The sequence below is a fragment of the Marmota marmota genome, unplaced genomic scaffold (assembly GCF_001458135.2).
Source record: "Marmota marmota marmota unplaced genomic scaffold, marMar, whole genome shotgun sequence".
Taxonomy (NCBI): Eukaryota; Metazoa; Chordata; class Mammalia; order Rodentia; family Sciuridae; genus Marmota; species Marmota marmota.
The window spans coordinates 69,440,035-69,450,195 of NW_026000026.1; the positions used below are offsets into that span (position 1 = coordinate 69,440,035).

The following is a 10,161-nucleotide window of genomic DNA, read 5'->3' on the forward strand; positions in this document are numbered from 1 at the left end:
TTTCCCTATGCTACTCAGAAATGGAGTTACTCTGACTCCATAAGAATTCTTCTTTTTTTTTTTTAAGCTGTTGATGGATAATTATTTCATTCAATTATTTATATATGGTGCTAGAATTGAACCCACTGCCTCACACATGTGAGGCAAGAACTTCTACCACTGAGCCACAACCCCAGCCCAAATTCTAACATTTCTAAAAGAGGAGCTAAGTCACCTGTCAGCATCTGGTCTCTTAACATGAAACTGTAGTGGTTATCGTTTATTATAGGATTCCTATGTATAACATGTACTTTATTAAACACCCACAAGAGCATCATAAAGAAAAAACTTAACAGTGCTAGTCCTTTATAAGCACATATATCTTATTGTAGTTACCCTGAATGCTCTCAAAAGAAACCATGTTAATATAACTGGTATCTTTGCACACATAGAACATATAAAAATCATACACATAATCCACAAATATAACCCAAATAAAAAAAATAAAATGAATTTTAATATCAATGAACTCAGGGGCAAAAAAAAATTAAAAAAAAAATACTTTGCCACTACACATTTGCATTACTTGTAACTAATAATTCTTTTAATTGGGGAAAGAGGTCACTGGGGATTGACACAGGGGCACTTTACCACTGAGCTACATCCCCGTTTGTTTTTTTTTGTTGTTTTTTTCAGACAGGGTCTTGTTGGGTTGCTTAGGGCCTCACTAAGTTGCTGAGGCTAGCCTTGAACTTGTGATCCTCCTACCTCAGCCTCCTGAGTTGCTGGGATTATAGGCGTGTGCCACCATGCCTGGACTGTAACTAAAATTTAAAACCTTGATGCTATGGCTATTAATAATGGCAAAAAAAAAAAAAGGAAAGATGGCTCAACAGTGTCAAACTTCAAAAGTCATTTTTTCTTTGTTCTTCACAATAGTTAATATCACTACTATAATAATTTTGTTTAATTTTATGCATTAGCTATGTAAAGCACTGCCTGTTTTACAGGGTAGTAAGAACAAAACAAGTCTTTTTTGAAATCCAAATCAATCTCATAAGTAAAAATTGGGTACAGAGCGTGCAATCCCACAATAAACCCAGCAATAAAGTGATTTCAAAGCAACCCTTGTACCTGTGTCCCAGAAATTAATAAACTTATAATAAATGTTTTATGAGAAATCTGTTTTAAGGAAAGAAAGAAATAACAAAAACAATTCTTTGGTATCAGTTTTAATCCAAACAATTATTCCTAAGATTTGGGGACAGCAGGAGAAGGGCTAAAAAAGACAAACAGAGTGAACCATAAAAAGGCAAGAAAACTAAACTATGGTGAACCATACTTACCCTCCCCATCTCTCTGCAGATGCATTGTTTTGAAATCAATGAGGGGAAAAGTGATAGGGCATGACGCTAATAAAATGGAAAAAATGGCAAAAAATACTAAAGTGAACACACGGCACAGTCAGAACAAACCATACACATAACACAAAGCCAAAGATACCAAAAACATTTCCCTAAAACTAGTTAGGCATTTTGCTCAAAAACTATTCAAAAAAATTACTATTAACCAAACTTTAACAAATGCAAACATACATTTCCATTTCAGCAAGCAAGGCAAAAATAAAAGGAAAAAAAAAAAAGTGTTTTTTGTTTTTTTTTACTCTTAAATCAGTGACACTGAAAAGCTTCAAACAGTATTAGTTAAGATTCAGTGTCACTGATTTAACAGAAAATAAAATCCCACTTTCAAAAGATTCCACTATTATGTTTCATTCCAGAATTAGGAGAAAATGGTTCACCTCCATTGAAAGATAAGTCTTTTTAAATAGCTGTTACAAATTCATACTGTTAGTAATAATGTGCTGCTACCTGTTTGCTGTGTTCTGCTGGTAATCCTTTGAGAAAAACAAAAACCACATACTAGAGAATGAGGTGGGGGCCTCTATTTGGAGTCATTCCCACTTCTCTCCTAGGAGCCACATCAAACAAAATGTCTTTAATTCCGAAGTATGAAGTAATCTGTTCTCTTAAGGAAGACATTTTATTTAGAATATCATGACACCTAACTGTGAAAAGTCAATGTTCTTATTAGTGGCAAAGCTTGAAGGAACAATACAGTCTCCCAAGCACATGTGTGGCCATCAAGTACACTCAGCTGTCTACTACCATTGACTTTCTAAAGATCATTGGCCCCTCTTTTTGGAATAGTCAGTGGGAGACAGATATAAACTTGTCATGACCATTGAATCATATGGGTAAGAGAATATCTTGCACACTGAAAATCAGGGATCAGTAGTCCATAGGTAACCTCCTTTCCCTACAATAAGATATAGGGGTTGGCTAGTGGCTTGGGAGGCTGAGGCAAGAGGCTCTTGAGTTCAAAGATAGCCTCAGCAACTTAAGTGGTTGGATTCAGACATTGTGGGGTGGGGGACAGTCCAGCATCAGTATTATTCCAGAAAGCTGAAGAGACAGAGAATGCCCAATCTCTCAGACAATGGAAAACAATTACTCATCTATTCTTAAAATTTAGAATTAGGACTTCCCCCCGCCAGGTCAAACATCATAAATGGCTATTTATCTGCATCTTCTAAGAGAAAGAAGCAAAAATACTTTTTTAGAATCCAAATGCTCTGTTAATTACTGCTCCTTTTCAATGATTATGCCTCAATAAATAACTAAAAAGGACATTTAATCTTCACTGTCATCAGTATGCTAACATATCCTCTAACTCTGGCGAGTATCTTCATAAATTCCAGAAATCCCGAATAATCCAGAACAACCTGACAATCAAATGACAACTTCTTGATTAGTCAGTTAAGACTTATGTCTTGGGCAGGCCAAAAACCTAGATCTAAAAAGGAGGGAAGCAGAATAGAAATAAAGATTGGTACAGACAATGTTTGGGTTAGAGCTTTAAAAAAACACCTAGACCTTAGCCAGGTGTGGAGGTACACACCTATAACCCTGGTGACTCAGGAGGCTGAGGGAGGAGAATCCCAAGTTTAAGGCCAGCCTCAGCAACTTAGCAAGGAGGCCCCCAAGTAACTTAGTGAGTAACTGCCTCAAAAGAAAAGGCTGGGGATGTAGCTCAGTGGTAGAGTGCTCCTGGGTTCAATCTCCAGTACCCCTACCCCCCCCAAAAAAAATACACCCAGACTTCACACACGCATGTGCATGCGCACGTGTACACATTCCTAAGATCAGGGGAACAGATTTACAGTGGCAAGAGGAGCCGAAAGCATTGGCACTGTAATTCCTCTTGTTGTTACCACTGTATATCATCAGATAACTTGCCAAAGGTGAGATAACTCAGGAATCTTCAATCTGACTGAACAATATGTAACTAGGCTTAAGATTCCTGAATTGGGGATTGGGGTTGTAGCTCAGCAGTAGAGCGCTCGCCTAGCACGTGTGAGGCCCTGGGTTCTATCCTCAGCACCACATAAAAACAAACAAACAAATAAATAAAAATAAAGATATGGTGCCCAACTACAACAAATAAATAAATAAATAAATAAATAAATAAATAAATATTCCTGAATTGTCTCATTCTCTTTACCTAGGAAAGCATATGATACAGAAAGGCTCCAAAGTGCACAAAAATACAACAAGTGGGTTATGAACTCCCATTTTTACCCCGTATACAGATTGCAGAATCACATCGGTTACACATCCACGTTTTTACATATTGCCATACTAGTGACTGTTGTATTCTGCTATCTTTCCTATCCTCTTCTAACCCACTTGAATCAAATGTATGAAATATGATATGTCAAGAGCTTTGTAATATTTTGAACAACCAATAAAAAAAAAACTTATGACACACACACACACAAAAAAATACAACAAAGTTAAATTTTACAATAGCCACTCATATACTAATCACCTAGATTCTATCATTAACATTTTACTACATTTGCTTCACAACATTTACCCATCTCATTTAGTTGTAGTTGTAGTTGGACACAACACCTTTATTCCACTTATTTATTTTTCTTTATTTGGTGCTGAGGATCAAACCCAGAGTCTCGCACATGCTAGGCAAGCGCTCTATCACTGAGCCACAACCCCACCCCAATCATCTTTTTTTAATGGATTTCAAAGTAAACTGGAGATATTGGTATACATCCCCATAAAAAGTTCAGTAGGCAAATTATTCACCGAAGTCAGTATTTGGTTTCTTATTCTTAATGTAAAAATAAAACTTTACATATAATGAAATGCAAAAATCTTAAGTGTACATTTGCTAAGTTTTGAGAAATGCATACACCCATGTTGCTTGCTTGTTAAACTTCTTTTCTTTGTGCAAATTGTTAGCCTCCACCCCCATCATACTTTCATTACCTGATAGAGACAGGGATATGATACAATATTTGGTTATACATGCCCTTGAAGATCATTTTAAAGTATTCCTGATAATCATTAAAAAAGGAAGCTAAATGCTCTGTGTTCAAACTGAGAAAGTCCTCAAGTGCTAACACCAGGTTTTCAAAGATTAAAGATAGCATCTGGTTTAACAATTTTAGAAAGCCTATTCTGGGTGATTTTATTTTAAAAATAAATTCTAACATCCATATTCAAAGCTAATGGATCAGATAAATTCTAATTCATTAAGTCAGTTGCCCCATAATCTCATTAGTATATCTAAGTAAAATGTACTCAACTCATATGAAACAGAAAACGAAAGATTAAAATGAATAAAACTGTCCAGAAAAGGGCAGTGATCTCATTACTTCCTTGGGTTATCTGAGTTACAAATAATAGTATCGATAATAATAATAATAATAATGTATGTGGGTAAAGTTACCTTCCCATTTGTCACCATCAGAAACATTCTTCAGATCTAAATGTGGAATTTGAACACTTGTTGCTTCCCCTTGAACACCAATACTTTGACCTCCTGGCACTTCTGATTCAGTGTTGGCATTTAAATCACATATCTTGCTACTACAATCCTGTATTTTAAAATAAAGAATATATTTCACAACCATGAAGTTTTCCATTCCCAGCTTAAAGATAACCAGCGCATATCCTTATGTCTTTATTAGTCTACTATGCTTAAACAGTTAATTGTTCTACACCTACTATCCAAACTATTTTCAAACATAAACTTGCAATTACAATGTCTCATTGGGAAACAAAGTTTGGAACTCAAATTCAAGAAAGTATTTTCATATAAGCAATCCCAAAAAACCAATGGCTGAATGTGCAGATGCTGACTCACAATAGGCAGGGTGGAGGGTGTGGTAGGAGTGGAGGTTCACCAGATTGGACAGAGGAGTATGGGGGGAAGGGAGGAGAGATGGGAATGGGAAAGACAGTAGAATGAATCGGACATAACTTTTCTGTATTCGTATATGAATACATGACCAGTGAAAATCCACATCATATACAACCATACGAATGGGAAGTTATATTCCATGTATGTATGATATGTTAAACTACATTCTATTGTCATGTATACTAAAAAAATAAAAAACTGAATTTAACACACACACACACACACACACAAAAAGTATTTTCAAGGGTGTAGTAGTACATACCTATAATCCTAGCTACTTGGGAAGGTAAGGTAGGAGGATCCTAAGTTCAAGGCCAGCCTCAACAACATAGTGAGGCGCTATTTCAAAATGAAAAATAAAAAGGAGGGGATGGCCAGGCATGATGGCACACAGCTTTAATCCCAGGAGCTCGGGAGGCTGAGGCAGGAGGATCATGAGTTCGAAGCCAACCTCAGCAACTTAGTGAGGCCCTTAGTAACTTAGCAAGACTCTGTCTCTAAATAAAATACAAAATAGGGCTGGAGATGTGGCTTAGTGGTTAAGTGCCCCTGAGTTGAAACCCCCGGTATCAAAAAAAAAGGATTGGGATGCAGTTCAGTGATAAAGCACTTGGTTAACCTCTGCGCCCCCCTCCCCCCCCAAAAAAAAACTGTTTTCATAACCAAGAATCTTATAACTAAAACTCGCAAATAAGTTACCACTTAACTACAAACATTTGATAAAAGTATTTATATTTACATCTCTTTTAAACCTATCCAATACAAGAATTAAAGGCCAGATATAACTGGCATATAAAATCCTAGCAATTTGGGAAGCTGAGAGATTGTAGGATCACATGTTCAAGGCCAGCCTCAGCAGCTTTTTTAGACCTTGTCTCAAAAAAAGGAAACGAATGGGGATAGAGCTAATTGGTACAGTACCCCTGGGTTCAACCCTCAGAAATATAAAGCAAAAGAATAACAATAATGAGAACATTTGGTACATTAAACCTTGACAATTATAAGAACCATAAGATAAAAATATTTCTTACCAGAATCAAGTGTGACAATTTATCACTGTCAAATAACAAATATTCTTTCCTAAAAATATAAGTAAAGTTATTAGTATATTAAGAATAAAAAGGTTATTATTATAAATATTTCTTACCTAGATTCCTCTCTTCCCCAATTTAATTAGCATTTAAAATGTGAGAGGAGAAAATGACCATTGGGCAAATGCCCATTCTTTGGAGCCCTATATCTGAAAATCACACAATACTGAAAAGATCCACAGAATCACTTCAGATTTAGAAAAATTAAGTAATGCTCCCCACTTCCCTGTCAACACATGAAACCATCCCCCAAAAAAACTTTTTATAGAAGGGAAATTAAAATCCACAATAAATAGAAACAAACAAACAAACAAAAAAAGCATAATGGTATTTTGTAAAATAAATATTAGTTTTAACCAAATAAATAGCTTTATTCTCTCTACTTTGCGACTTCTAAAATTTTTTAAAAAGGTATAACTATAACTATGTTCTTTACCTTAAATCTGTTTCTATCACAAGGTTATACTGTAATCAAAGGTTACTAGTTCTAAAATGCTCCCTCCTCTAAATATAAGAGTAGAATAAAAAAAGGAAATTTTTAAAATTTTCAGATCACATTTATTCCCCCAGAAAAACTCACCCCTATTAAGAACAGGTGTTAACAACAAGCTGTCACAAATGATTTCTACCTATTCAACCAGTCAACAGAGCATTTGCTATTATGCAGTAGGTTATCAATATGCCTACTTTGGGAAACTTCTTTTCCCAAAAAACACTTGTAAAAATTTATAATACAAGCAAGTGCCAGTTCTAACTTGATCTAAATATGGCAAGTCATCTCCTCAGATACATAATCATCTCATTCTTGCTGAGTGTAAGAAATGAATTAAATTCCCTGAAAAGCTCAAGGCCTTGCTTTGCTTAGGTAGGATGAGTAGATTCTACGACTCTAGCTGACCCTTGTTTAATTTAATCCCTTAAATTTGAGAAACAAGAGTGTTAAACATGCAAAATGTAATCCACCTAAGCAAGGTACTCTTTGGATCTAAAAACAAGTTTGCTAACCTATACAAGTTGAAGAGGAAAGAACTTTTCCAAAAAGATTGAGTCCTCACTAAATGGATCCTTATTGTTCTATCAAATCCAGATGTCATCATTCTGGGGATGCCTGTAAATGCTGTTAATCTTAAATCTTCAGCCCATAACTCCAAAACTCCCTGGGCTGGAAGAGGATCATTCCTGCCTCCTGAAAGGAAGCACAAGGAACTGCTGTAAGCAGAAAATCTGTGGACCTTCAGAGTATGGGGACGCTCCAGAGACATGGCTCCAAAGAATTTACTTACCTTCAGAGAATAGGTTTCCTATTCACAATTACGAGACAATGGTATTAACACAAGTTACCCTGGCCAACAGGCTATCAGCAAATTAGTAATGCTGTTTTGGATTTCCAATTATTTAGAATCTAGTTTGCAACTTCATTACTGATATGTTTTCTGTATATCAAATCATCTTTCCTAAAAAAGTTATTATGCACTTCTTGGCATATCTGAAAGAATGATGCAAAGAGACCCAAATCCTTTTCAGTGCCTTGAAACACTCTAGAAAGCTTTAACTCAAAGGGATTCTATCTACCGAAACTCTACATCTGGTTGACATCTCATTGCCTCAGGCATTGCTTGCTCTATTATAGCTGGTCAAAGAGATGAACAAGTACCATTGCTTAAGTACCATTCTTGGAACACACCAAGAATGAGTTCAAAGAGGAAGTGAAATATTCTGTACATTATCCGTAGAAACCAATATGTTATAATCTTTTGGTTAGTTAGCCCCAGCTGCAAGATCATGAATTAACTCACTGACAGGTATACTCTAAGTATCAATAAATTCCCAATTGTTCTATAAATCACTTACAAGTTTTAGATGTCTCCAAGAAGGCTGCGTTCTTCCCACTGAATGTTTTCCAAGTTATAACTAATGTTTGTCTGAAGTTGTTGGAACTCCTGAATATTTGGACATTTAATGTTTTATCCCTACTACTAAATCAAGAAGCTTGAATTTCTTTTAGATTGCCTAAACTGTATGTCATAAAGTATAGATTAATCTAAATACTGCACCCAAATATCTGCGAAGAGCTATAAATATAAAAATGATTTATTAGTTAAAAACAAGAGAAATATTTACCTCTCAAGATGGCCTTCCTCACTATCACCATGGTCACTGCATGGCTCTAATAGTATACCTACAGACTGGAAAAAAGAATACCACCACTGTATTAATGGAGCTCCCAACACTCATATATGAGAGAAAGTGGCCAATGAAATTAAGATACTAGATTATGGGTTAGTCATAACAACAACCCTCTTTAGCTATCATTTAAAATAACAACCTTTGGGCTGGGGATGTGGCTCAAGCGGTAGCACGCTCGCCTGGCAGCATGCGTGCGGCCCGGGTTCGATCCTCAGCACCACATACAAACAAAGATGTTGTGTCCACCGAAAACTAAAAAAAAAATAAATATTAAAAAATTCTCTCTCTTCTCTCTCTCTCTCTCTCTAAAAAAAAAAAAAATAAAATAAAATAACAACCTGTGGGAACTGGCATTTCTTTGTACAGACAGTAACTTATCATCCCTCAAAATCTGAATCATATTAAGCATAGTAGGGATCCTGCATTTCTTAGGTACCACCAATATTATTATTCTCCTGCAAAAAATGGTGGCCTTTCTGAGTTTTCTTGTCTACTACTGTTTGCTTTGTTTTTCCTTAGTCACAAACCAAAGTTGGTGAATTCCTACAGGAAAAAGAAGAGTCCTGGAGAACTTCACCAGATTCCTTTATCATGTGCATATGAAATAAAAACTGCTTTCCACTCAGGGTGCTCCTCAGACACAGGAAACACCTCCCCCCAACACACATACCATTTTCCAATGAGCTTAGTTATACCACCCATCATCATAATTCCCCCACAAATTTAAAAACCTCCCAAGTCTAATGCAAATACCCTGAGCATTACTATAAGGTATATTAATTTTTTGGTATTTTTGATGATCATCTCTAAAATCAACAAAATTTTAATTTTCTTCTCAGATTCTTTAAAAACTACCACTTGTCCAGTTTTGTTTAGTGTGAAATGAAGTGCACAATCATCTGAAAAAAGCTAATCAATTACTTTTTCCCTTTTCTAACTAATTATCTCCACAAAGCTGAACTGTCTCAAATAATCTATAGCAGCAGACTGAAAATAGAAGCAAAAGTGAGAATTGAGGTGTCTTCTAAGTTAGACAGGCATTAATATTTGCAAACATAAAACAATACAACTCTTTAAACTACAAAATTTTTATGAATAGTTGTTTATTAAGAAAAAAGTGGCTGGGCATGGTGGTATGTGTCTGTAGTTCCAGCTACAAAGGAGGCTAAGGCAGCAGGAGAGCTTGAGACCAAATTTCAAGGCCAGCCTGAGCAATAGAGTAGGAAAAAAAGGTGGGAAGAAGGAAAGAAAAAGCAACCTTATTTATATTTTATTATAATGCTTAATTAATATTTTTAAAGTTTTTTGTTTTTATTTCTAATATGGTAAATACTGATAGATATACCTATGTAAATAAAAGCTCTTTGGGATCCCCATAATTTTTAATAGTAAAGGGGCCCGAGGACCCAAAGTGTGAGTACTGATGTAAAAATTGTACTTCAAGCAACCTTTAAGCTCTAGAACACAGCCTTACATTCTGAAGGTTTCTAGGCACATTAAAAAAAGAATTACCCAATATTTAAAATATTACCCTGAATAAATGCTTAAAATGAGCCTTAGTATCTATTTTTTTTAAAGTTTCTTTTTTTTTTTTTTTTTTTTTTAATTATTCACAAAA

The 10,161-nt window shown here is 35.4% G+C and overlaps 1 protein-coding gene across 14 annotated transcripts in view; it reads right to left on the reverse strand.

Moving 5' to 3' along the window:
- Fam13b (family with sequence similarity 13 member B) overlaps nucleotides 1-10,161 on the reverse strand; it is an 83,191-nt gene that overhangs the window by 15,941 nt on the left and 57,089 nt on the right. For 8 of the 14 annotated variants that reach the window (XM_048811594.1, XM_048811604.1, XM_048811598.1 and 5 more), the window contains 4 exons: nucleotides 8,478-8,542; nucleotides 6,297-6,345; nucleotides 4,792-4,939; nucleotides 1,326-1,391 (listed from right to left, as the gene is read on the reverse strand). In XM_048811594.1, coding sequence (XP_048667551.1) covers nucleotides 1,326-1,391; nucleotides 4,792-4,939; nucleotides 6,297-6,345; nucleotides 8,478-8,542 — 328 coding nt within the window. The remainder of the gene's footprint in view (nucleotides 1-1,325; nucleotides 1,392-4,791; nucleotides 4,940-6,296; nucleotides 6,346-8,477; nucleotides 8,543-10,161) is intronic. The other 6 variants (XM_048811607.1, XM_015484348.2, XM_048811606.1 and 3 more) reach the window with 1 other exon arrangement.